The 26,792-nt window shown below is 47.2% G+C and overlaps 2 protein-coding genes across 7 annotated transcripts; both read right to left on the bottom strand.

The window, feature by feature from the left end:
- Positions 1-210: 210 nt before the first annotated feature.
- Positions 211-18,167, bottom strand: PRELID3A (PRELI domain containing 3A). Of its 6 annotated transcripts, none has more exons than XM_084780141.1 (8): positions 18,053-18,167; positions 8,807-8,975; positions 7,893-7,982; positions 4,091-4,161; positions 3,890-3,992; positions 2,936-3,047; positions 2,309-2,353; positions 211-1,753 (listed from the first exon to the last, which is right to left on the bottom strand). In XM_084780141.1, exons 1-6 carry the CDS (start codon positions 18,082-18,084, stop codon positions 2,994-2,996), a joined length of 519 nt encoding a protein of 172 aa, XP_084636267.1. In that variant the 5' UTR covers positions 18,085-18,167; the 3' UTR covers positions 211-1,753; positions 2,309-2,353; positions 2,936-2,993. The 6 variants fall into 6 exon arrangements, with proteins under 6 accessions (XP_084636267.1, XP_084636268.1, XP_084636270.1 ...); XM_084780142.1 differs by having other exon boundaries at positions 211-1,756; XM_084780144.1 differs by lacking the exon at positions 4,091-4,161.
- A 6,682-nt stretch (positions 18,168-24,849) lies between these two features.
- LOC311595962 (ferritin light chain 1-like) lies at positions 24,850-25,701 on the bottom strand. The gene has a single exon (XM_084779097.1). It carries the CDS (start codon positions 25,570-25,572, stop codon positions 25,021-25,023), a length of 552 nt encoding a protein of 183 aa, XP_084635223.1. The 5' UTR covers positions 25,573-25,701; the 3' UTR covers positions 24,850-25,020.
- Positions 25,702-26,792: the final 1,091 nt, after the last annotated feature.

The raw sequence follows: 26,792 nt of genomic DNA on the forward strand, positions 1-26,792 counted from the left end.
AGTGGGAAAGTGTAGGAGCTGTTCCCATAAAAAGAGCTGCAGTATCCCACTAGGGTCCACCACCTAACCACGGTGGCAGACCAACCCAATGACTGGCAAGAAGCCGTCAGTGACCTCAGGAACTCAGGCCCAGGCTTTCTGCAGTGAGTCCTCAAAGGGGACTTTTCAAGGCACTGTTGTTTAAAAGTAAAAAGGAAACAGTCACAAGAATAGTCATAGTATGAACCAAGTTTAATGAAAGAAAAAGACAAACTTTCATAGGCATAGCAAAGTTCTAGGAGGGTCTGTAAAAATGGTGAGTTGATTGACAGGAAGAATAGAGATTTATACTGTTCAATAGATTTAGTACCTCTTTTTAAAACTATAAACATGGGTCGCCTATATATATATATATATATACATATGTTTCTATATTTATGCACTTTAATGTTTTAAACAACCTTGATTTAAAAATGGTAGAAAGCCAGGCATGACGGTACTCACCTATAATTCTGGAGGTCAGCCTCATCTACGCAGTGAGTTGAAGGCCTGCCTGAGTTACATGAGACCTTGTCTCCCAACAAAACAAAACAAAACAAAACAAAAAACCCACCAAAAACCTTGCTTGTGCACTCATGTCTCGGAAACACTCATAAGACTACAAAGAGAAAAGGAGAAACAGCAACTCTGAGGCAGGAAGGTGAAGTAGGCATGGCGGAGGGGCTTCAGCTAGGACAGGCCCTAGCTGTGAGGACCACCACTCACAGCCCAGCAAGACCCCAGACGCTCAGGACATGGAGGGAAGGAAGTAGCTGGAAGGCTCTTTGTACACAGCAGGAGGTTCCCACCCTCTCCTTAAGGGACAACCAGTCTTGTTGGGAGAAGGTAGGAGGGTAGTTGGGACTTAACAAGAACCCCAGCCCAGGCCAAGTGGCGCACACCTGAGATGCTGAGGCAGGAGGAATGCCATGAGTTTCAGAATAGCCAGGGCTATGGAGCAAGATCTGTCTCAAGAACAACAACCAAAAAGAGCCAAGTATAGTGGCCCAAGTCTGTACTCTCGGGACTTGGGAAGCTGGAAGCAGGAAGGTCAAGAGTTCAAGGCCGCCTTCAGTTACACAGAGAGTTCAAGGCCGGTCTGAGCTTGAAAAGCCCACTTGCTGCCGGAACCCAGAGTGGCCTCTGTAGAGGGCTCCGCATCATTTTCTTGGGTACAGTGCATGATGGGGACCCTGAGGGTCAGAGAGCAACTTCTCAGAGGGCAAGTGGGACATGATAAGGACATGGGGTCACCAGGAACAGAGGACAGCACCTGGGCCCCTGGGGAAGGTTTGGGGGACCTACCCTGGCTTAGCTGGCAGAACATGAGGAGAGGGGAGCTCTCCTTCGGTGAAGTAACTAGAGCCAGCAGGCAGAGGTGGCACTCCTGCCGGAAGAAGCAGATAAATGCTTAAAATCCATGCAGGCACAGGGCGGCCCAGGACCACACCAGCACAGTACTGACTTGGCACAGTACCTACAGCACAGTACTGACTCGGCACAGTACCCACAGCAGAGCCTTGCAGAGTAGGGCTCCACACCACTTTCAAGAAACAGCCTCATACAGCTGGCCCCTGGACCTGATGCTGCCGTGGGAGGTTGTCATGGATGGGGAAGATTCCAGCAGATACCTCTTCCAGACTGGCAGGAACCACATCCACATTTGCCTTCCATCTTCGTTGTCCATCCATACTTCCTTCTTTGCTTTCTTCTTTGACTCTTTTTGGTGAGACATCTACTGAAGATGGAGACAGTTTAGCTCTAGTTTATGAAGAAAGAACCAGAGGAGCCACACACAGCTTCCAAAGCTCAGCTCAGGTTAAGGCTTAGAGGCCCCATGGCAGGTCTTGCCTTGGACTCAAGGTAAAGCTCTCTCTGGCAAGCTTCTTTGACTTAGGAAAAAGCAGCAAGACTATCTAAAAGATGCCTAAACCTCAGCGGCCGAGGGCAATGAGGAAGCAAACATGAATGGGGCAACAGGGAAGCAAGCCTTGGCTGTCAGCAGCTTAAGAGGGACAATCAGGGAGGGAGGGAGGAGGCCCCACCTAAAGGGAAGTAGGATGCTTTGTGATGACCTAAGATAAGCGCCAGCCAATCAAATATCTGGGGGCTTAGGAAACCAAGGAACATCTGTAAACTACATGAAAATGCTAGAAATGCTTTTTGCCACAATGACACAGCGCAGAGGCTGGATGAACACCAGCTTGGACCAAGTGAATAAATAGGCACAAAGTACCTTTCATAGGAAGCTGTAGAGACTGGGAGTGAATCTCAGAGGGAGAATGCTTACCCAAGCCCAGCAGGTGTGGGACCCAAGCCCAGCTGGTGTGGGATCCTGGGTCCATTCCCCAGCATGGTAAAAGTGATAATAATAATTTTTTTTAAAAGTGCAAATTTTGCCCAACAAAAAAAAACTCCAGATTGAGCCAGACTCAGTGGCACATGCCTGTAATCCCAGCATTCAGGGAGGCAGAGGCAGGTGGATCTCTGTGAGTGAGTTCAAGGCCAGCCTGGTCTACAAAGCAAGTGTAGGCCAGCAAGACTACACAGAGAATCCCCTTTTCAAACAAACAAAGAAACAAACAAACAAAACCTCCAGATTAAATTAGCCTATAACACTGTGGGCCTACTTGTGGACCCTCTTCATCAGCTGTGACAATTCTGAAGAATGTTCCGGTAGCCAGATGCTACCGGAGTAGCAAATGCTACTCTGCCTTCCTCAGACACCAGTTGACAAGAGCTCAGGTGTTCCCTGGGAATAAGTCTTGGCACAAACCAAGGGAATGAAAGGAATGAAGCTGTCCACCATGACAGACAGACAGACAGACAGACAGACAGACAGACAGACAGAAGCACAGAGCTGAACAAATAAGCATTCTCTCATGCACACAGGTAGTAAAAAGCTAAAACTCTGTACCAGGTGCGGAAGTTGATGAGGTTGCCCGCTTGTGTCACCAGGCATGGGTGCAGACCTGTTAGCTTATGGCGCTCTCGGAATGTTCAATTATCCACTCGATCGCAGCCCACCCCTGCAAGAACACAGAAGGACTTAAGTTGTTGCTGCATGCAGCAAGGCAGAGGCCTGCAACATAGGAGGGAACTGCTGTGGCAAAGATGTGGCAGTAACCTCCCTGAGCCATGGTCCATGAGATGGACTGAATGAAGATGGCCCCCATAATCCCATAGGGAGTGGCACTATTAGGAGTAGGGGTGGCCTTGTTGGGGGACATGTCTCACTAAGGGTAGGCTTAGAGGTCTCAGAAGGTCAAGCCAGGCCTGGTGGGCGCACTGTCTCTTCCAGCTGCCTGCAGGTCCAAATGTAGAACTCTCAGCTACTGTCCAGCACCAGGTCTGCCTGGATGACACCATACCTCCCACCATGATGACAATGGACTGAACCTCTGAACTGTAAGCCAGCCCCAATTAAAGGTTTTCCTTGATAAGTGTTTCAGTGGCCCTAAGACAGTCCACAGAAGCAGGTTACTCAAGCTCAGAAACATGATGGCATGGATGTTCTCAATGCCTAAGTTGCTCTAACGAGTTAAAGAATGCACCAGGTTGAGCTGTCCCAGTTGACACCCCTCTTAGAATAACACAGGCAATCCACATCTGAGGGAGCCCTGAGACATCCCAAAACCCCAGAGCTAAAGCTGTGTGGAGACAGGAGAGACTGGGGTAACTAGGATGATGTCTTTCCCCTCAGATCATGGCTAGTCTTTTGCATCTTGAAATTGAGCTGTGAAGAATGCTATGGCCTTAGGAGCTCAACCACCAAGATCCCAGTCCTCAGGAGGACCCAAGGACCACACCTGTCACCACTTCATCTGGCACATTACCAGAGTGTACCGGGGCCCTGTCCCAAGATGTGCACCTTCTTTGCATTGGAGGATATGGTGTTGGCCATTAGACTTTCCAGGTAGCTCCCAAGGCTGATCCCCTTCACAGTGATGATGGCTTCTTGGGTGAGCACAGTCCTGCAGAAGAGCAGAAGTAAGGAGCTGGCCAACCCTGGGAGGGCGGCTCCATCCGCCCCTGCTCTTCAGTGTGTCCAGCCCAGGATGAGTTGACTCACTTTTCGGGGTTCTCTGGATGGGGTGTGTACACCAACCTCTCATTCACTGACACCAGATTTGTGAGTGTGATCTTTAAAAACAAAACAAACAAACACACATAAAAAACAAAACAAAATACTGGGGATTGGGATTTAGCTCAGTGATAGAGCATTTGCCAATTAAGGGCAAGGCCATGGGTTTGGTCCTAGCTGTAAAATTGCGGGGTGGGGGTGGGGGTGGGGGTGGGGGTGGGGGGGTGGGGGGGTGGCGGAAGAAGCGCAAGCATTGGCTTTAGGTCCTAAGTTTCTTGTATTTCTTCCCAAACCAGCTACCCTGCCAGCCCCAAATTAGCACTTAAGAAAGACAGAAGAGGGGTTGGAGATTCAGCTCAGTGTAGATCAAGCACAATAAAGAAAGAAAGATGAAAGAAAGAAAGAAAGAAAGAGAAAGCCAGACAAAGGAAACGTTCAGTGTCCCCCACCCCCATACACAGTATATCTGAAGGACACCTGCTGCAGGATATTTGATCCCATTGTGATCTCGGAGATTGTGAACTCTAAAAATTGGTCTTTTGTTTGATGGTTGAGCCCTAAAACTTTTAATCCAAGAGCTTGAACCCACACCTTTAATCCAAGAGCTATCTGTACACAGGATTTAGTAAAGTTAACCCTAGGTCAAGAGGCGGAGCAAGAAACCAGCTGACAGGGACTAAAGAGCAGGAGGGATTGTGAGTTGAGGGGTATTTAGGACAATGTGTAGAAATAGAAGGAGCTTTAGCTCTTTTGCTGTGGAGCTCTTCAGCTCTTCAGCTCTTTGGCCTTTGGCTAGTTAGGCTTTTTGAGCTTTGAGCTGGCAAGGCTTTGGCCTTAGGTTTTTTGGCCTTTTCCTCCTGGGCTGTCAGCTGAGCTAGTCTTTTGGGCCTTCTCCATTGGGATGTGAACTGAGTAGGAAGGTCAGCTGGGTGTTTTCTCTGTCTCCCTGAGCTAGCAGGTTTTCACCCAAGCATCTGGTCCCTGAGTCTTTATTGGTAAAACAGAATGATCTGGGATTTTCTTTTAAAACCACAGACACCACTGGGTACCTCCTTCTGATAACCATCATCAATCTCTTTCTCCCTAAACATGAGGAGGAATCTGTCTTCAAGGCACCCACACTTTCCTAAGCTCATTAGCAGCCTTAGGACAGACAGTCCACTATCAGTGTCCATGGCAACAGTAGCCAACTTTCTGGCCTTCTTACTGCACCTGGAAGCTTCAGTGGCCATGTCTGCAGTCCTACTTCCTGTCGGCAAGCTAACTTACTGTTTGTATTTTCTATTAAAACCTACTTAGCACCAGCATGATAGCTCAGCTTATCACATAGGCCTAGTAACCCGGAACCCACATAAAGAAGGAGAGAATTAACTTCATCAATCTGTCCTGCCCTTCACATGCAAACAGTGATGCGCTCACATGCACAGAAAACAAACAAACAAACAAACAACAACAACCAAAACAACTACGTAAAAAAATGCCTCCAGAAAATCACAGTGAACAGATTTCTCTATGGTACTTCGATGTTGTATATGTCAGCTACAAACACATCGGCTAATGGACACCTAGGGTGCAGACTGAGGAATAGCACCCTTACGTTTTATTTAATCCTAATGAAATGACCACATGTGGCTGCCACACTAGTCAATGAGCATGGCGAGTCCCTGCAGGCTTTCTGGATGGCAGGGACATGGTCCTGTAGACCAGGCTAGACCCAAACTCACAGAGATCTGCCTGCCTCTGCCTTCCAAGTGCTGGACTAAAGGCGTGCGCCACCACACCTGGCTATATATGCATTTTTAATTAAGAGAAATAAAAGACCCTGTTTCAAAACAAACACCACCAGCATTATCAATGGGATTGAGTTAATTATCACCAGGAAACTTTCCCCCAAGTTGTGCTGAGCTTACATAATCTGTAGGAGGCACGGAGGTCTCTGTGCTCACAGGTAAGAAATAAGGGAGAGCTGGGCGTGGGGCACACACCTTTAATCCCAGCACTCAGGAGGCAGAGGCAGGCGGATCTCTGAGTTCGAGGCCAGCCTGGTCTACAAAGCGAGTCCAGGACAGCCAGGGCTGTTACACATAGAAACCCTGTCTCAAAAAACAAAACAAAACAAAACAAACAAAAGAACTAAGGGAGGCAGGAATGCTAAACACACAGTGTTGTCTCTTCAAAGGAGAGTATAGTGGGTGCTAGGAATTGAACCCGGGTCCTTTGGAAGAGCAGTCAGTGTTCTTAACCACTGAGCCATCTCTCCAGTCCTCCTCATTGTCTTGAGCTCATGTTTCTCAGTTAATCTGTAGAACCCATCTTTATGGAAGATGTCACTTGTACTTTACAGAGAGATCCGATGTAGTCATGTCTTAACTTTGTTGTGCACATGGGATTGAGTTAATTATCACCAGGAAACTTTCCCCCAAGTTGTGCTGAGCTTACATAAGCCTAAAATAAAGTATTTGGGGTCAGACTCTCAAAGTCTGAACCAACACTGGCTACTGAGTCATGAACCAAACTGCCTTCTTGCCTGTCATGGACTGTCACTCTGCTGGCCATGGTGTCTGTAGATACCCCACACTCTACCACTGTGACTCAGGACAGACTCCAGAGGCCATGGGGTTGGGTCACAACTATTGCTTTATCTGACTTTGCTCATGCTTTCTGAAAAATTCGAGCATTTTGTCTTATTTCTATTTGTATTAATATATGAAAACTATACACACATTAAGGGCATCACAATGTTTTAATGTATAAATACATTGTGTAACATTCAAATCAGGGAAGTAGTGGCTAATCCCAGCACTAGGAAGGCAGAGGCACGTGGGTCTCTGGGAGTTTCAGGCCAGCCTGGTCCATATAGTGAGACCCTGTCTCAAAATGAATAATTAAAATGTAAAACTCAGGATAAACAAATCTGTTTCCTCAAATTTTTATATCTTTGTGGTGAAGGCATTCTAAATATTTTCTTTTATTTATATATATATATATGTGTGTGTGTGTGTGTGTGTGTGTGTGTGTGTGTGTGTGTGTATATATATATATATACTATTATTAGCTGGGCATGGTGACATACATCTTAAGGATATGTCTAAGTTCGAGGCCAGCCTAGTCTTCTAGAACAGCTAGGGCTACATAGTAAGACCCTGTCATTATTTTATTTTTATTATTATTATTATTATTATTATTATTATTATTATTATTATTATTATTATTATTATTATTATTATTATTCACACATTGTTATCTAGCCACCCAGGTATGCAATAGTACACCCAGATTCTGTTCTCCTATCTAACTGGTTGTTGCCCTTTTTTTTCTTTTTATTTCATTTATTTATTTACTTAGAGACAGGGTCTCTCTATGTATCTTGTCAGTCCTGGAGCTCACTATGTAGATCAGGCTGGCCTCAAACTCACAGAGATCTGCCTGCTGCACACACAATACCTGGCCTATTGCCTTTTCCTATATGCTGTTATCCTTGAATAAAAACTTGAGGAAAAGGTACCTGTGGTATCTCAAGTCTATAGCCTCAGCACTCCAGAGGCTAAGGCAGGAGGATTACAGTGAATTTAAGACCAGCCTGGGCTATCCATCAAGTTCCAGGCTGACTTGGGGTTCAGTGAGACCCTCGCCTCAAACCAAAGATAAAATACCACTAAATAAATGCAAAACCCTCCCCTACTAAAAACATGGGAGCAAAAAATCAAGCTGGAAATACAGTTTAAGGGAGGCCTAACACCCCATCGCCAAGAAATATTAAGCACCTTTCTCATCTTAGACCACTGCTTACATTGGTGGAACACAGCTCCATTTTCCTTGCAGCCGGATCCACAACTGAGCGCTCTTTGATGTACGTCAAGGTCCTGTTGGCTCCCAAAATCTAAGAGACAAAACAAGTGTAGTGACATGCTAAAGTCCTGTTCCTCATTTCTTTACAACAAATGCTCGTTATCTGTGGATACAGTGATGAGCAGAGAGGTCAAACCCCTGGTAAGAGTTAAACACAAGACAGTGATGAAGGTTTTAACAAAAAAGTAAACCAGGGAACCCCGGGACCCTGAGGAGAGAGGCTCCTCTGCTGACGAGAGCTCTGAAGTGTAGAAATCAGCCTGAGGGGATGATTTTCAGACCATAGAATTCGAGAGTGGCAAAGGAGCCACAGGAGACAGCATGCAAGGACCTACGTTCCCTCTCCTGAGCTCAGGAGCGGGTGGAGCCCGCGCAGGGGAAAGCTGTCTTTTCTGTTACCGTCTCACAGTCTTCCACCGGACCCCATCCCACGTGCATCCTTGGCTCTATGAGCAAATACGGGTCGAGCTGTGTCTCCCTGAAGCTCATATGTCTAACTACAGCACCGCAAAATGTGGGATTCTGGGCCTTCGCAGGTGTCCGTGAATAAAGATCACCCAGGGTAACTAACGCAGTGACTAGTGTCCTTTCCAGATAACAGAACGGGACCCATGGACAGTCTGAGGAGAAGGAGGTACTGGGTTACAGGGTCCCTGCCCTGCCATTGGTGGCATCCCTTAGCAGTAAGGCAAGGATGGGTGGCTACACGTGGAGACCAGGCATCCTGAGTGCTGGGATTAAAGGCGTGCGCCACCACCGCCCGGCAACAAATACTCTTTTATCTGTGGATAGTGATGAGCAGAGGGGTCAACCCCCTGGCTACACATGGAGACCAGCCACACAATAAAGGCTTACCGCACGCACGAGGCCGGGCAGTCCCCATTCGGTGCTGAGCAGGCGCAGACTGTGCAGGCGCCCACAGCCGTCCACGCTGCGCTCCAGCACGTCCACGCCCACCACGCACGGGTTCATCGGGTTTGGGTACTTCCGCATGGCCGCCTTGATCACCGTGTCCCAGGGATGGCTGGCAAGAGAACACAGACAACATAGCAAGTGGCCCTGAGGCTGAGGCTCCTGTGTCCAGGCAAGCCAGGCTGCCCTTGGGTGCTGCCTAAGCCCAGGTTTCCAGCAGCACTCCGGGTCTGTGCTGAGGCTACGCAGGGCCTTCAGGCTGACCTCTGGCTTTTCCTGTCCTGGCTCTCCTCCAGCCCACAGGAGGCAGACACCGTTAGTGGGGACTTCTCAGCTGTGAGACTGTCCTCCCTGCCAGCACCTCGCTGAAACAAAACAAAACAAAACTCTGGCTGTCATCCTTAATGCAGGCTGGACCCTGATTTCCAGTAGGGCTTATGGTAGGTAGCCTGGTCATACTGAAAAACAACCATCTTTCTTATATAATGTACCCAAGCAGGCTTTTGGTTCCACGTACTCGATGCTATCAAGAACCAACTAAGGACAGCTTCCAACTGATTGAATTTAGGACATTTCCGACTTTATAATGGTACAAATGTGTCTCCCATAGTCATCCCTTTTTCACACTTAGCACAGTACACGAGCAAAGTTACAGGCAGTCGTGAGCAACCCCACCGGGGTGCTCTACAAGGGCAGCATATATATATTTTTTAACTGCCGAGCCATTTCTCCAGCATTTTTGATGGTGTGTGTGTGTGTCTTGCCTGTGTGTATGTTTGTGCACCACCTGTGTGCCTAGTGCCTGTGCGGGTCAGAAGATGGCACCGGGTCCCCGGAAACTGGATTTACAGATGACTGTGAGCCGCCATGCGGGTGCTGGGAACCGAACTCAGTTCCTCTACAATTGTAGCAAGCGCTCTTAACTGCTGAGCGTCCTTCCAGCCTCACAGTTTAAACTTTTAAAAATCAGAAGTATGAAGACTTTTAAAGTCATCTACAATTCCAATAATTACTGTGACCATTCCGATGTGCCCCCTCCACTCACCAGCATTTTAAGACTCAAGAATCTAGGACAGTGAGGATATAGGGACGTCGATGGGTCTAAAATGCCACTTGCTCACCACACCTCCTCCTGCAGACTCCCAGCTCTGTGTCCATGAATCCCAAGGAGCCTCCAGGATGTCTGTCCCAAGCACCCCACAAGCTCTCTTGTACAGAGTTACCACTCTCTAAGTCAGACCTTGGAACTAAGGGGTGACAAGCTTGCCCCCTAATTTTTCTCTTGCTATCTGAGATGCCCAAAGCTTCGCACAGCTTACTTACTACTGTCCAGAGCCATGCCTTTCGTTAGACCCCTGTGATGGAGCCAAGGAGATGTTTGACATGGGCCTTCCCCCACTGCCAAGACCTGCTGTCAAGCCAGTTACCCTTCCCTCCCTCTCTCATGTTCTATCCTGAGGTCTCCCCTGCAAAGAGGAGTGTGTCGACACAGTGCCACCATTGTTCTTTCTGATTCAGACTTAAATGACATACAACTTGTTTAAAATGACCACAGAAGCTATTGTAGATATGTATGGGTTTTTTTTTCTCATTTTTTTTATTTTTTGGTTTATTGTTGCTTTTGGTGTTGTTTGGATTTTGGTTTTTTGAGACAGGATTTCTCTGTGTAGTCCTGGCTGTCCTGGAACTTGCTCTGTATAGATCAGGCTGGCCTCAAACTTAGAAAGCCACCTGTGTCTTCCTCCCAAGTGCTAGGCTATGTGTGGTCTCTTATCTATATGTTTATATGTGCACCCATGTGTGTCTGGTGTCCATATAGGCTAGAAGAAGGTATAAGATCCCCTGGAACTAGAGATCCAGTCATCATCATCATCATCATCATCATCATCATCATCATTATTATTATGGTTTTTCAAGACAGGGTTTCTCTGTGTAGCCTTAGCTGTCCTGGACTCGCTTTGCATACCAGGCTGGTCTCGAACTCACAGAGATCTTCCTGCCTCTGCCTAGAATTACAGACTTATGCTACCTTGCCATGCTTGCCAGATATCTTTAAAGTGACAAAGTCCAGCCAGGTGTAGTGGCATGTAGTGGATGTAAACATGTTTTTGTTTTGATTCCAAGTGTAGGGTGTGAAACTGCCTTGTGTGAGGGTGTGTGATGTTTGACCCCTGGCATGGTCTTGCCAGTTGGAAAACATCCTGGTATGGATCCTAAAAGTAGATAAATAGGAGCCCCCAAAACAGAGAGACATCACTTCGCGTACTTCCCAGATCAGCCAGCACTACACAGAGAAGCCCTGTCTTGGAAAAACAAAATGAAATACAATAAAGTGGCAAAGTCTAGGCACAAGTCAGTATTGCACCCACTTTCTGAAGAAAACACTAGTACCCAGGCAGCATGCAAACCTGGAATACTGGGTGTTGAGAAGGGCGTGGCTGGCTGGAGGCACAGGAGCAGGTCACAGGAGCCCTGCTGGGTCACTTGCCTGCGGAATGAAGCTGTAAGTGCACCAAGCACTCTCTGGCAGATGAGGAGTTGGATGGAGACTACTCTCAAGAGGTTAAGAGCACTGACTGCTCTCCCAGAGGTCCCGAGTTCAATTTCCAGCAACCACATGATGGCTCACAACCATCTATAATGTGATCTAGTGCCCTCTTTTGGCCTGCAGGCATACATGCAGGCAGAATACAGTATACATTATAAATAAATCTTTATTTATTATCTTTCTTAATCTTTTCTTAAAAAGAAAGAATGGAAGAAAGGAAGAAGGGGGAAAAAATCCCTCACAGGAGTGTCCAGCAGCTTATAGTTAAATGGAGATCCAGTGAAGGCAACAGCCAAGACGTCATCACACATGTCACGGAGTGAGAGGGTCCGGAAGAACCCCAGGCAGCCACAAGGTAGTAGAAACCAATGTCCAAGATTTGCCCAAATCAGTAGAGTGGGTGGTGGGGCACATCTTTAATCCCAGCAGAGGCAGAGGCAGGAGGATCTCTGTGAGTTTGAGGGCAGCCTGGTGTGCAGAGCAAGTCCCAGGACAGTTAGGACTACAAAACAGAAACCTTGTCTTGGAAAAAAAAATTTTTTTTAAAGGCCAGGTGTGGTGGCACACACTTTTAACCTTAGCACTTGGGAGGCAGAGGCAGGCAGATCTCTGTGAGTTTGAGGCCAGCTTGGTGTACAAAGAGAGTTCGAGGACAGCTGAAGCCACACACAGAGAAACTGTCTCAAAAACCCAAAAATAAATAAATAAAATTTAAAAACTGCCTAAATCATCCATTGAAAAAGCCCAAGGTAGGAATACTTGTGAAACCAAGCTAGCTGTAAGAGGACCAGTTAGCCCAGGAGACCCATCATGTGTCCAGAATTCTGTTCTTTCCACTTTTGCTTATTTCTAAAAGTCATAGAGTTAAAGGTTTGGGGGTAGGTTGGTTAAGAGGCAGTCACAGAACCAAGAGCTGAGCTATACCCTACTCCCTTCTGTGGGTTCTGAAGAGAGTGAGCCACATCCTGGGGGCTCTGGACCCTCTTAGGAAGTGGCTGACACAATGGGACTGCGACATTACTAGTTCTCACCATATCAACTTTACACTGATGGCTCTTGGAGCGTTGGAGGGAAGTGCTGGCCTCTCTCAGCAGTGCAGGCCAGGCTCCAAACCACAGCCTGGTCACTGCTGCTCACATGTGCACTCAGGGAAACAAGCCGGGACTCTCTTAGGAGTGTGTGATGAAATGGTAAAGTGGTTAATTCCATCATCACTTGACCTCTGAGGACTCTTTTTCTTTGACAATCTGCAGAAGAACAGGAAGCGCGCCAGAAATATTTCTGCAGAGCAAACCGCGCTCAGGCTGCCCTGCCCATCGGGCTGGAAGCCCACCCGTTCATAACACAGCCGCCTCTCACCGCCCACGGTTTGCCCTTGGAAGAACAAAGCACCAAGTGTTCGCTTAGACCTGGGGACTTGGCAGGCATTTCCTGGGACGTTACAGGAGTGAGCCTGTCACTTTAAGGCAAATGTCTTCCGTGTTTGTTGCCAAAGGGAAAACCTGAGCTTTTGAATGAAAGCTGAAATTTGAGGAAACTTGTATTCCACTACCACGGGCGTCACTGTCCCATCCTACAATCCTGGGGTCACACTCACTGCACAGGACGGATGCAGGCGTGATTCAAGAGGCCGAGATTCACTCGGCATGACTCATTTTTCTGTTCTTTGTTCTCAGTTTTAAATTACCACTGTCTAAGAAGCCATCATTTTTTTTTTTTTTTTAGTCACAGCAGCTGAGCAAAAAGGTACAAAGACACTGCCCTGGCTGGTTTTGTGTGTCACCTCGACACAAGCTAGAGTCATCAGAGGGAGAGGGAAGGAACGTCAGTCGAGGAAACGCCTCCATGAGATCCAGCAATAAGACATTTTCTCAATTAGTGACCAATGAGGGAGGGCCCAGCCGGTTGTGGGTGGGGCCATCCCTGAACTGGTGGACCTAGGTACTATAAGAAAGCCGCTGAGCAAGCCATGGGGAGCAAGGCAGTAAGCAGCATCCCTCCGTGGCCCCTGCATCAGCTCCTGCCTCCAGGTCTCTGCCCTGCCTGAGTTCCTCCAATGATGGTCTATAATCTGAAAGTGTAAGCCAAATAAATCCCTTTCCTCTCCAACTTGTATTTTGGTCATGGAGTTTTTGTTGCAGCAATAAAAACCCTAAAACAGACTTATTTAACCTTTTCCAACTCCCTATCTGAGGCTAGACATTATCCATACACCAAGGCAACGATTTACAAAATACCAGAAGCAGAAGTAGGTAAGAGAACCAAATTACAGAAATCATAGATACTATTTTTACAGTATGAGTCTCCCAGTTTCTGGAAAATACAGTTAAGTTTTTACATTTTTTTTTAATTGTTGAGAGAGGGTCTCATACCTGCTCAGCTAGCCTTGAACTCCGGATTTTCCTTCCTCTATCTCCCAATTGCTAGGCCAACTAGCTTGTACCACCACATCAAGCTTACGGGGTTGGGTACTGAGCCCAGGGTTTCATGCATTCTAGGCAAGCATTTTACCATCCTCACCCCAATATTTACTTTACATTGTTAACAGTACAAGATTAAAGACAGGCATGGTGGCCTGTCATCTGAGCACTCAGGAAATGGGCACAGGTGGATCAGAAATTCAAAGTCATCACTGGCTACATAGTCAGGCCAGCCTGAGCTACATAAAACCCTGTCTCAAAAAAGTGTTTATTATTGTTTATTGTAATTAATATTTTAAAATTTTCAATTGCAATTTGAATGATGATGGTTGGTGGTTTTTAAAGATGGGGTCTCTGTACCCAGCCTCAAGACCCTTCCTCCTAATGCTGGGTTACAGGGTGTGCCATTACACCTGGCTCTCTGATAGAGTAACTAATAAAAAAAAAGATGTAATGGACATAACCAAAACCAAGGGCCTCAGTATCTCCAAGAATGGAAAGTAGTCCTGTGGCTGAACAGCCTAAGATCTCCTGGCCTAAGTGGCTCCTTTGTTAGCCACTATGACAAATACCCTCCCCTCCCCCCAAAAAAACCAAAAAAACAAAAACAAAACAAATTAAGAGAAGGAAGATTGGTTTCGACTCTTGGTTTCAAAGGCCCAATGGTCATGTGTCCGTGGTCACATGTCTATGCTGCTTCTGTGCCTGTGACAATGCAAAACACAATGACAGAGGTCACAGAGCACATCTGTCATCCCAAGGCAGAGAGCAGACAGGAGTAAGAGAAGGGGTGGAGGCCAAGACAGACGCCTTCAGTGGCATACCCCAGGTGACTCCCTCCAATTTCCACGGTTCCACCATTTCCCATTTCAGTGTGTGAGACCACTGATTGGATTAGAGATTTCCGGAAATGAGTAATCTTCTCTGGCTCAACCTGTGGGTTCCAACCCCTTTGGGGTCTCCGAAGACCATATGCACATCAGATATTTACATACGATTGATGCGCTACATTACAGTACCAAAGTCACAGTTATGAAATAGTGGTGAAAATAATTGTATGGTTGGTGTCACCACGACACGAGGAACTGTATTAAGGGGCTGAAGCATTAGGAAGATTGAAAACCACTGTATGGAAAAACCCTCGCAAACACACCCAGAGGTGGACCTTACTAATCTCTGGGTGTCTCTCAGCCCAAGGTAACAGCGAACACTGGTCATCACAGGCCTTAAGTATAGCAGAAACATGTACAGGGGAAAGTCTAGCACATTCATAAAGTGGGTGACTATACAGCCAGTATAATGGAGCTGTAAGTGTATTGATTTATATCTCAATATATATATCATCTTGGATAGATCTCAAAAACACACTATTGGAAGAAAAAAGAAACTGCCAAAAGAGTCTTAAAAGATGACATCACTGATTCCTATTTGAGGGGAAAAAATGAGCCATGTTATGTGGATTTATATGTAAACATACATATATGTAGTCACATAGATTTTGGCACAAACCTTTGGAAGGATGCTCACTAGATTTACCATCTGAGCTGCCTTTGTTAAAAAGAAAAAGAAGAGACAAAACTGAAGAGAGGGGAAAGTGGATATTTTTTGCCTATCTGGAAAGGTAAGATTCTCTCTCCAGCTCCTTGCTGGAAAGCAAGCTGGCTGTAGGTTCGTCTTCTCAAAGCCTGACTGCCATGAGTGGGTGCTGATGGCCGTCCAGAGGCCTATTGCTGCCCTTGTTCGGGAAGGGCATCTGGTCTGCTTGTGAGTTTCCTCTCTGTGAGCAGTGCCAGGGTCAGACACTGGCAGGGTACCTGGGACAAAAACAAAGAGCCAACACATGCTCCCACGTAGGTGAACCTCAAAGGGAAAAAAAAAAGATGCTTTCCAAAAGAAGCCATACATAGAATATCACACATGACGTGTGGCTAGTTATATAAAATACTCAGGGGAAAAAAATCTACAGGAACAGATAAGTGGTTTCCAGGGACACGAATGGGGAGCAAATCTCCCGCACAAAGTTCAGTATCTCTTTAGAAGATAACAGAGACGGGAGGGAGAGAGGAATGGGAGGATACAAGGGATGGGCTAACAATTGAGATGTAATATGAATAAATTAATAAGATATTTAAACAATAGTATAATTATCATCAAAAAATTTTTAAGTGGAACATTAAAAAAAAAAAGAAGAAGAAGATAACAGAAACATTCTAAAGCTGGACCATCATGGTGAGAGCTACACGAACGTTTTGAAAACAAAAACAAAAAAGCAAATTAAAAACTAATTCCTGTAACTATACTAAAAATTAATTATATATGCACCTATTTTTTTTTCTCTTTTCTTGTGTGGTGTGCACGAGGGTGTCCTGCTTGTGAAGTCTCTAGAACAATGTAAAGATGCTCTTGCGTATTATTCCCTGAGGCGGACTGTCTTGATAGCTAGCTTGCTTCAGGCATTCCCTGTCTCACCTCCACCAAGCTAGAATCACAGGCCACAGCCGCAACAGTCACCGATTTACACGCGTTCTGGGACCTGAACTGCAGTCCTCACACTCACATAGCAAGGACGTTAGCCAGGGAGCCATCTCCGCAGCCCAGAATTGTAGAGCACATTTTAAAATGGGTGACTTGGGGCCAACAAGAAGGCTCAGCTGCTGGAGATGCCTGCCTGCCGTCAAACCTGATGATCTCAGCTGGATCTCCTGAGCCACAAGGTAGTAGTTGAGACCCTACTCCCCCCTGCTGTCTTGGCTGGGGCTTGAACTAATTAATTAAATGTAATTTTAAAAAAATATTAAAAAGGGCCAACTGCGGTGGTGCACGCCTTTAATCTCAGCACTGGGAAAACAGCAGGCAGATCTATGTGAGTTCTGGGCCAGCCTGGTCTACATACCAAGCTCCAGGGCAAGTAAGGCTACACAGTGAGACCTTACCTAAAAAAAAAAGACATTCCCAAAACACACACACACACACCACAACATTAAAATGGTGGTAACACAATACAGATTACAAAATGTAAATAATAAGGATTAAAAAGATAAAAGGAGATGGGGCTGGAGAGACGGCTTTACGGTTGGTTAAGAGCACCGTCTGTTCTTCCAGAGGTCCTGAGTTCAATCCCAGCAACAACAGGGTAGCTCACAACCATCTCTACTGGGATCTGATACCCTCTTCTGGCCTGCAGGTGTACAAGCAGATAGAGCACTCATGCATAGAATAAATAAGTCTTTAAAATAATATAAAATAAAAGGAGGGAAGCTGCAAAAATGGTAAAAATTGTCAACAGTGGTTTTTCAGTGTCAGTCAACATTTCAGGACCCTTAGGGCAGCTCTCAGCAGGTCCAAGTCAATACCCTGACATCTCTGAACTTAATGACTTTCCTGTCCCTCTCTGTACCAGACGGTGCAAATTATGACCGAATCTTGAGGGGACCTCCCTCAGAAAGGCTGCAAACTTCACCAAAAAATTACATACCACCTGTCTAAGGTTCCATATTTTAAAAGGGTTTTTTCCCTACAGACGAATGCTATAGGTCAGTGATGGTACACTTTTCTAGCAAGCTCAAAAAACGGAGTTCGAGCCACAGGACCATCAAGAAAGAAAAATAAAGAAGTCAGAAGTTCTGAAGCCAAGTGATACATTTTTATTAACATTTTGCATGTGAAGGAAAATGGATGGCAATTCTGTTTCATGCCGTCTCCCCACTTCCAGCCCCGCCCAGAATGAAAAACTTCTCTAAGCAGAATCAAACATTCTCAAAAATCTTTTTTTCTTTGAAAAGATATTAAAACAGCCAATGACAAGATGGGAAGCGCCCCGTGGGTCAGGAGAGCACTTGAGGCAGTTTGCGATGTCTCCAGGAAGCTTTGAGGTGTCCGTGTGCACAGGTATTCAGGACCAAACTCCCCAAATGCCTTCCTCGGGTCTAGTTTTCTCCCAAACCACTCCGTCACCATCGGTGACACCCGCTGCAAGGGGAGCTGGCCCGCAGGCCGCTACCCTGCTCGGGACCGATCGCAATGCCCAGCCGCACAGCTGGCTGCCCCCACATGCCGGCTGAGGATGGGGAGGCCTGCGCCACGCACCTGCCGCTTCGCTCCCAGCCCCGCCACGATCCCAGCCCCGGAGCGCCTGGTTCTCCGGCCTCCCCTCCCCTCCGCGAGGCCGCACAGATCTGGCCGCGTCCACGCATTTCCCAGCGCAGCCCTCAGCCCGCTCACCCGAACACGTGCTCTGAGCTCCAGATCTTCATCGCCGCAGCCGCAGGCCCGAGGCACGGGCTCGGCGCTCTGCGGGATGCTGCGCGGCGCAGCGAGGGCGGGCCGCCCTGCGTACCGCCTCCTCCGTCACGTGTCTTGGCTGCGACGGCTAAAAATAGGGATGTGAGAGGCGAGTGGTACCCAGAGCCGCGCTGCCGCAGGGACTTGCGTGAGTGCGCAGCCACAAATGGCAGCCTAGGCTTTTTAAAGCTGTGCAAATTCTGCCCCTGTCCTTTCCAACCACACAGGAACGTCGTGGACACACCAGAATTGCCAATTCAAAATAAACAGTCTGGGTATTGAATAAGCTTGAAACCTCAACGCTATCGATGCGCGTCACAAGCAACCCACTAGAGAGAGTACAAAGCCAGAGCCCTCGCCGCTATGAAACAGAAGTAGCTGGTTCCACGAATGCTTTCGAGGTGAACAACATGTGTTGCTGCAAAAAGCTGGAGGACAAAGGCGGACTTCGTGCTAAAGTTACCAGCAACTGGAGCGCTGCTCCAGCAGAGCTAATTGCCTTTATCCTGTGGACACAAAGCACTTCTCTCCTTGGACGTGTAAGACCCAGTTTATATTTGAGCCGAGTATGAGTGATCATGGTCCAGGAACAAGGGTTGAGGTTGCCCTGAAAGGCATGTCCCACTGTGGATTCGGTTACGTGAAACTGTATTAATCACAAAGCAATGAAAGTCAAAAATCACCAAGAACAGTCATAGGGGAAGGGAGTAAAGGGAAAATGGGAGGGAGGGAGGAATGGGAGGATACAAGGGATGGGAAAACAATTGAGATAATAGGAATAAATTAATAAACTATATTTAAAAAAAAAAGAAAGTCACAAATCAGCCGGGCAGTGGTGGTGCATGCCTTTAATCCCAGCACTAGGGAGGCAGAGGCAGGCGGATCTCTGTGAGTATGAGGCTAGCCTAGTCTACAGAGCGAGTTCAACCCACCCCCCACGCCCCCGCAAAAAAATCACAAATCATGGCATTTACCAAGTAAGTCAGGAGGGACCAAAGCAAGTCGGGCATTCGGCTATAGGTCTCAGATGACTACATTCTTAGCGTTTGGGTTGGGGAAAAGTCAGTGGTCTGCCATGGGGTATACTGAGATACGACTGTGTGCCACCATGCCTGGGTGTGTTTTATTTTAATTGTAAGTATGTGAATGCAGGTTGCTGTGTTGTGAGTGAGTCCAAGCACAACTTTCAGGAATTAATTCTCTTCTTCCACTGTGAGATCACACAGCCAGATCTCAGTACTTAGGAGGTGGATAAGGAATTCAAGGCTAGCCAGGGATACAAGAGACCATGACTACACTTGCAATTATAAGTTTTCTAAAATAAATCCCCTTAGAGTCGGGCAGTGTGAGTTCGAGGCCAGCCTGGTCTACAAAGTTAGTCCAGGATAGTCAAGGCTACATAGAGAAACCCTGTCTCGAAAAATAAAATAAATAAATAAATATAAATATAAATAAATAAATCCCCTTAGAAAGATAAAATGAGGAAGAAGAAAGGAGAAAAGAGGGAGAAAAAAAGAGTCTCCTTTTTCGGCGATGTGGCACATGGTCACTGGCTATGCATCAGCTGGTTAAGGTATGGTTGCTTCTTGACATCCATCTCTTTAATTCTCAGATTATCCCATTTGACAAAGAAAGTTGGGGTTGTTTGATTCTGGCGCACATGCTTTCTATCAGACTACATATCAGCAAGGACCGCTATAGTGTATGTAATCTTCCTGCCTTACAGCTACCAAAACCAGCAACTACATCCAACAGGAAGGGAACCCGAGGGTCTATCTCTTTATTTTGTTTTTGTTTTGAGACAGAATTCCACTTTTAAAAAATAGCTTATAGGGCTGGAAAGATGGCTCAGAGGTTTAGGGCACTGACTGCTCCTCCAGAGGTCCTGAGTTCGATTCCCAGAAACCACATGGTGGCTCACAACCATCTACAATGTGATCTTCTGGCATGTAGTTATACATACATGTAGAGGACTGTATACATAATAATAAATAAGTAAATCTTAAAAAAATAACTTATTTAATTTACTTTATTGCATTGGTATGAGTGTGTTAGATCCCTTGAAACTACAGTTACAGACAGCTGTGAACTGTCATGTGATTGCTGAGAATTGAACCTGTGAACCTGAGTCCTTTGGAAGAGCAGACAGTGATCTTATCCACTGACCCATCTCTCCAGCCCCAGAATCTCACTAGTTAATGCTGGTTAGTGTGGACATCTCTTTGCAGATCTCCATGGCCTCAAACTTGCAGCAATTCTCTGCCTCTGCTTCCCAAGTGCTGGGATCCCAGGAGCGGCTCTTGTTTAATTTTAATGTAATGAGTTCCTGAAGTGCCTCTCACTCAGCCAAGACCACCCAGCCCACCCAGGGCTGCCCAGCATCACTGGCCCTCTGCACTGTGCTTGAATGACATCACGTTCTCCTGGTATCTCCCTTTCCGTGTAGAAAGAACACCTGTCCCTGCATCCTTGGCACGTTCCCCTCTTCTCCCTCTGCGTCCTCTCTGGGAGTACGTCCACTGACTCCCAAGCCTGCATCTCCGTGCTGGCTAGTTCTACGCCAACAATGACACAAGCTAGAGTCACTGGCGAGGGGGACACCTCAATTGAGAAAATGCTTCCACAAGATAGGGCAAGCCTGTAGGGCATGTTCATTAGTGATTGACGGAGGAGGGCCCAGCCCATTGTGGGTGGAGCCTGGACTGGAGTCCTGGTTTCTATTTTTTAAAAAAAGCAGGCTGAGCAAGCCACGGCAAGCAGCCAGTAAGCAGCATCCTTCCATGGCCTTTGCGTCAGCTCCTGCCTCCAGGTACCTGCCCTGTTTGAGTTCCTGCCCTTACTTCCTTCAATGATGAACAGTGAGTGTTAGCCAAATAAACCCTTTCCTCCCCAAGCTGCTTTTGGTCATGGTGTTTCATCACATAGTAACCCTGACTGGGACAATCTCCGTGTCACATTTCCGCCAAGCTTTGGATTGACTCCTGCAGCCTGGGTGCTTACAGTCTCCCAGCAAGTTCCAGTACCCATATTCCTTAGGCACATTCCTCCTCGTTGTCACTATTGGGGCATGGAATATGCAGGGTCCCCAAGCTAGAGACCTTAGTCTGTCTTGTCCCATGAAGCCAATTTGCCTCTTGCTAACCTACTCCTCTATCTCCATCCTACAAAAGGCAGCAAGCCTGGGGCCAGGGCTGCCCCCTCCCGCCCTCATGAGCTATTTTCCTGTAAGCCTCAGGGCCTTTACCCAGGAAAGAAACAGGCTGGCAGCAGCTACCCTGAAGGGCGGGTGAGAATGGAATGACACCACAAGGCCTGCCAGCTGTCATTGTCATACCTCCTGGCTGCACCCTAGCCCCACCCACTTCCTCCTCCTCCTCACTGGTCTCTGCCTCCTGTCAGCCTGCCTGAATAAATGGTGCCACCCTATGCCAGGCAGCTGTGGCTTTGTCCTTCAGGACCTGTCTCAAGCCTCTGCAGGCATGTCCTACAGACCTCAGGGCTGCCCTTGGGTGCCCCTCCTGCCCCCCTAGTGCTCAGAAGCGCTCCTGCACTTCTGCCTTTACTCTTCAAACTCCTCTGGGGTTACTGGACCTGATGGTCTGTCTGTCTCTCCTACCAGACTCACGCTGACTTGGGGCCACTAAAATGCTTGGAAAGTAGGATTCCGCCTCTTTGAGCTCTCCAGGGACATGATCTGAACCCCGTTTGTCGTGCACACAGGACCTGACCCAGTCTCTGGCAAACAGCAGGTTGCCAATTGCTTGTTCAGTGACTCAAGAATCATTCCTAGGAAGTGATAAGGCCAAGACTGGCCTGGCCCTGGGTGGCCCACACACCACCCAGGAGAACTCCCAGCAGGCAGCTAGGCTGGTATTTCCAGCCCTGTTCTTCAACCTTGTTGACCACCTGGGGGATCCCTACAGGCTTGTTTAACAGTGGTCCTAGTTTTTTTGCTGTTTGAGACAGGTTCATCCTATATAGGCCAGGCTGGTTTCACACTCCTGATCCACCTGCCTCAGCTTCCCAGTACTGGAATTATAGGCCTGTATTATCACAGCCAGTCTCTCACTTTCTCTCTCTCTCTCTCTCTCTCTCTCTCTCTCTCTCTCTCTCTCTCTCTGTGTGTGTGTGTGTGTGTGTGTGTGTAAAATTGGGGTTAACATTAATACAATGATATATAAAAATATGAATATATGATATTTGTTTCCCATGGGTATTTGTTTCATTCCTTTCCCAAGAACTACAAGAGGCCGCAGGCTCAGGCGTGTCACCGATTCACAAATACAACAGTAGTAAAGACTTTGCTTATAGAGGCTTACTGGTCTGCTGTGATGTCAGAGCAGACAGGACACCAGCAACTCAGCGTTCTTTGCCCTAGCTAGGTTTGCTGAGCTCTTTCTGACAGCATATACTGGAAGGGGCTGAGGATGTAACTTGGTGATAGAACTCACCTATGCCCTGGGTGCTCTGGGTTCAAAAGCCGGTACCAGGAAAGAAATTCCTGCAGGAGGTAGGGAGAAGCCTCAGTGGTGAGGGCCCTGGCTGCTCTTGCAGAGACCTGGCTTCAGTTCCCAGCACCTCCATGATTGCCAACAATTCTCTGTTACTCTAGTCCAAGGGGATCTGATGCCATCTTCTAGCCTCCACAGGCATTGTATGAACAAGCATACATATTTCAATGCAAAACATGCATAATGCATACGATCAAAATAAATAAACCTAAAAGAAATGACTGGAATCCAGACATTTTCAAATCTCTCTTGAGCCCTATTTTGCCAAGGGTATCCAAACATATTTTTATTATTTTGGCTTTTTGAGACAGGGCTTCTTTGTGTAGCTTTGGCTGTTCTGAAACTCACTCTGTAGCCCAGAGTTATCACCAAGTCTGATTTTCCCAGGAGTCATCCATTCTCGTGCAAGAAGACACATTGGGTTGTTTTTGCTTTGCTGGAGATTGAACTCGGGATCTTTTGCATGTTAAGAGAGCAGCCTTGGCCTGGAGAGATGGCTCAGCGGTTAAGAGCACGGACTGCTCTTCCAGAGGTGAGGAGTTCAATTCCCAGCAACCACATGGTGCCTCACAACCGTCTGTAATGTGATATGGCGCCCACCTCTGGCCTGCAGGAGTACATGCAGGCGGAGCACTGTATACATACTAATAAATAAATAAATCTTAAAAAAAAAAAAAGCAGCCTAGCTCTGAGCTATGCTCCAGCTGCAAATATAGGGACATTATGACATTATCGGCTTACTTTAGTGTACTACTGCAGAAACAGTCCAAGAAAAATACTGACTCACCACAAGTAAAGTACTGGCTAAGGAATTCTAAATGCTCTGCTGCTGTTGCTCATGCAGCTTGTATCACTGGCCCCTCAGGGTTAGTGTTGTAATTCATGATTTTTTTCACTATCATCTAGAAATCTTTTTATTTTGTTTTTGTTTGTTGGTTGGGTTTTGTTTGTTTTGTGACAGAGTTTCTCTGTGTGGCCTTGGCTGTCCTGGACTCCCTTTGTAACAAGGCTAGCCTCTGCCACTCTGAGTGCTGGGATTAAAGCCATGTAATACCACACCCAGCCATCTAGAAGATTTTTTAAAAATGTTTATTTATGCTGGGCATGGTGGTTCACGTCTTTAATCCCAGCACACGGGAGGCAGAGGCAGGTGATCACTGAAGGTTCGAGGCCAGCCTGGTCTACAAAGCAAGTCTAGGACAGCCAAGGCTACACAGAGAAACCCTGTCTTGAAAAGGGGTGGGGGGGAGGAGCAAAAATATTTATTTATTATGTATAATGTTCTGTCTGCATGTAAGCCTGCATACCAGAAGAGGGCATCGGATCTCATTATAGATGGTTGTGAGCCACCATGTGGTTGCTGGGAATTGAACTCAGGACCTCTGAAAGAGCAGACAGTGCTCTTAACCACTGAGCCATCTCCCTAGCCTTAGGAGATCTTTTCTAAAAAAATAATGTATTTACCTTTATTTTATGTGCATTGGTGTTTAGCCTGCTGAGATTATAGGTGTGTGCCACCCTGCCTGACTTAAATGGATGCTTTTAGAGTATTTCGCCTGCACACAGCTTTGTCTATTGAGAAAAAAAAATAAACCTTACAATCTCAAAAGATAAACTATGGAAAATAGCAAAATCATTTAATGATTTTTTTGTTTGTTTTTTTTTTCGAGACAGGGTCTTTCTGTGTTAGCCTGGGCTGTCCTGGACTCACTTTGTAGACCAGGCTGGCCTCGAACTCTCAGCGATCCGCCCGCCTCTGCCTCCCGAGTGCTGGGATTAAAGGCGTGCGCCACCACGCCCGGCCTCATTTAATGATAATTTAAAAAGAAATCCATACCAATGTTGTAAACCTATTTTAAGGGTTTTTTATTGTTGTTGTTTTGGTTGGGTTGGGTTTCTTGAGACAGGTTTCTCTCTGTGTAGCCCTGGCTGTCCTGGAACTTGCTCTGTAGACCAGGCTGGCCTTGAACTCAGATCTGCCTGCTTCGGCCTTCCAAATGCTGAAATTAAAGATGCCTGCCACAGACTCCAGCTTTATTTTAAGTTTTGTTTTGTTTTAAATTCAGCTAGCTGCTGGGTTGTCTTGAAGAGCTTTATAGAGCTCTCCTGCCACCTAGTGGAAAATTATATGCAGCACTGCTCACTTGGGCACTTCCAAGGTCCTGCCCTGAATCCTCAAAAATGACTACATCTTTTTTTTTTTTCTTTTTTTCTTTTTCAAAAGGCTTTATTGTTACTTGGTCCAAGTCTTGGGAGGGGCTCCAGGGCGGATACAAAGCTGCCTAGTGGCTTGAGAGGTTCATTCGGGTGGAGGTCCTAAGGCTGGCTGGTGCAGGGCGGGGGGGTGGGGGGGTGGGGGGGTGGGGGGGTTGGGCCCTTGGGAGGCGGGGAGGCCTCTTAGTCGTGCTTGAGAGTGAGCCGTTCAAAGAGATACTCGCCCAGAGCCCCCTGGGGCCCGCCAGTGTGGGCCGGCTGTTGCCCCATCACCCGACGGATGTTGGTCAGGTGGTTGCCCATCTTCTTGATGAGTTTCACCTCCTCGTTCAGGAAGTGGTTTTCCAGGAAATCGCAGAGGTGAGGGTCTGCGCGAGTGGAGCCCAGGGAATGGAGATCCAAGAGGGCCTGGTTCAGGCTCTTCTCCAGGGCCAAGGCAGCTTCCATGGCCTCCTGGGTTTTCCCCCACTCATCCTGAGATGGCTTCTGCACATCCTGGAAGAGAGCGCGGCCCCCGCGGTCGTTCTGCAACTTGAGGAGACGCTTGGCGCCCTCGCGCTTCTCCTCGGCCAGTTCGCGGAAAAAGTGACCCACACCCTCCAGAGCCATGTCATCCCGATCAAAATAGTAGCCCAGAGAGAGGTAGGTGTAGGAGGCCCGCAGGTGCAGGTTGACCAGACGGTTCACGGCAGCTTCCACTTCGGTGGAGTAATTCTGACGAACCTGGGAGGTCATGGCTGATCGGCAGTCTGGAGCTAACCGCAAAGAGACGGTGCTGGCTGGTCCTAGGAGCCGAGGGAGGGCGGCGAGGCGCTGGTCCAGGAGGCTGCGGCTGGAGAGACCCTAAAGGCGGCGGGAGGCCAACAGTGTCCAAACACTGTTGAAGCAAGACACAGATCCACGGGAGCTCCCCGGCGCTGCTCTATGACTACATCTTAGTGTTTGTTGTTCAATGCCTGGGTACGCGTAGGCCTGGGATTCCTGCTACCTGGCGGATGGAGGCAAGAGGGTCACAAGTTCAGGACCTTCTTAGGTTAGCACAGTAAATTCAAGGTTACAATTTATTGAGACTGTCTCAAAATTAAAAAAAAATAATAATAAATGAGCAGAGTGTGGTGATGATGCATAGGCAGGCAGGTGGATCTCTGTGAGTCTGAGACTTTCCTTGTCTATAGAGCTAGTTCTAGGACGGCCAGGGCTACACAGAGAAACCTTGTCTTGAAAAACAAACAAAAAATCAAGATAAATCAGAAGAAAAGGGGGGCGGGGACTAACTAAAGAGAAAGTTAAAAAAAAAAAGGGCTGGAGACAAGGGCTCCCTGTATAGCTCAGGCTGTCCTTGAACTTGTCATCCTCCTGTCTCAGTCTCTCCACTTCTGGGACTACAGATGCACGTGGCCAGCTCTAGTTATGCCTTCAAATTGCCTGTCCCTGACGGCTAGTGACACTGAGCGCCAGTCCATGAGCCCATTTAGGCCACTGTGTTTATTCTCGCTAGGCATGTCTAGTCAGGTCCTTTGCTAACTTAAAAAAAAAAAAGCGCCCCATGTGGAGTGTGAGTGAGTGTGAGTGTGAGTGTGTGTGTGTGTGTGTGTGTGTGTATGTGTGTGTGTCTCCTAAGACAACTTTGGAAGTTAGTTGTCTCCTTCCACCTTTATGTTGGTTCTTGGGATTAAATTTAGGTCTCCAGGCTTGCTTGTTTTTGAGACCAGATTCACCCTGTAGCCCAGACTGGCCTTGAATTCTCACTCCTCCACCTGCCCCTAGTCTCCTGAATTGCCACCCCTCTTTCTTTCTTTTTACTTTATTATTATTTATTATTATTATCATCATTATTTTTGAGATAGAGTCTCCCTGTGTAGACCCTATCGCACATAGGTATGCTCTGGAACTCAGTATGTAGATCGGCTGGCCTCAAACAGAGATCTACCTGCTTTCGCTTCTGAGGGGCTAGG

This window comes from Acomys minous (assembly GCF_964271855.1).
Source record: "Acomys minous genome assembly, chromosome: 4".
Lineage (NCBI taxonomy): Eukaryota > Metazoa > Chordata > Mammalia > Rodentia > Muridae > Acomys > Acomys minous.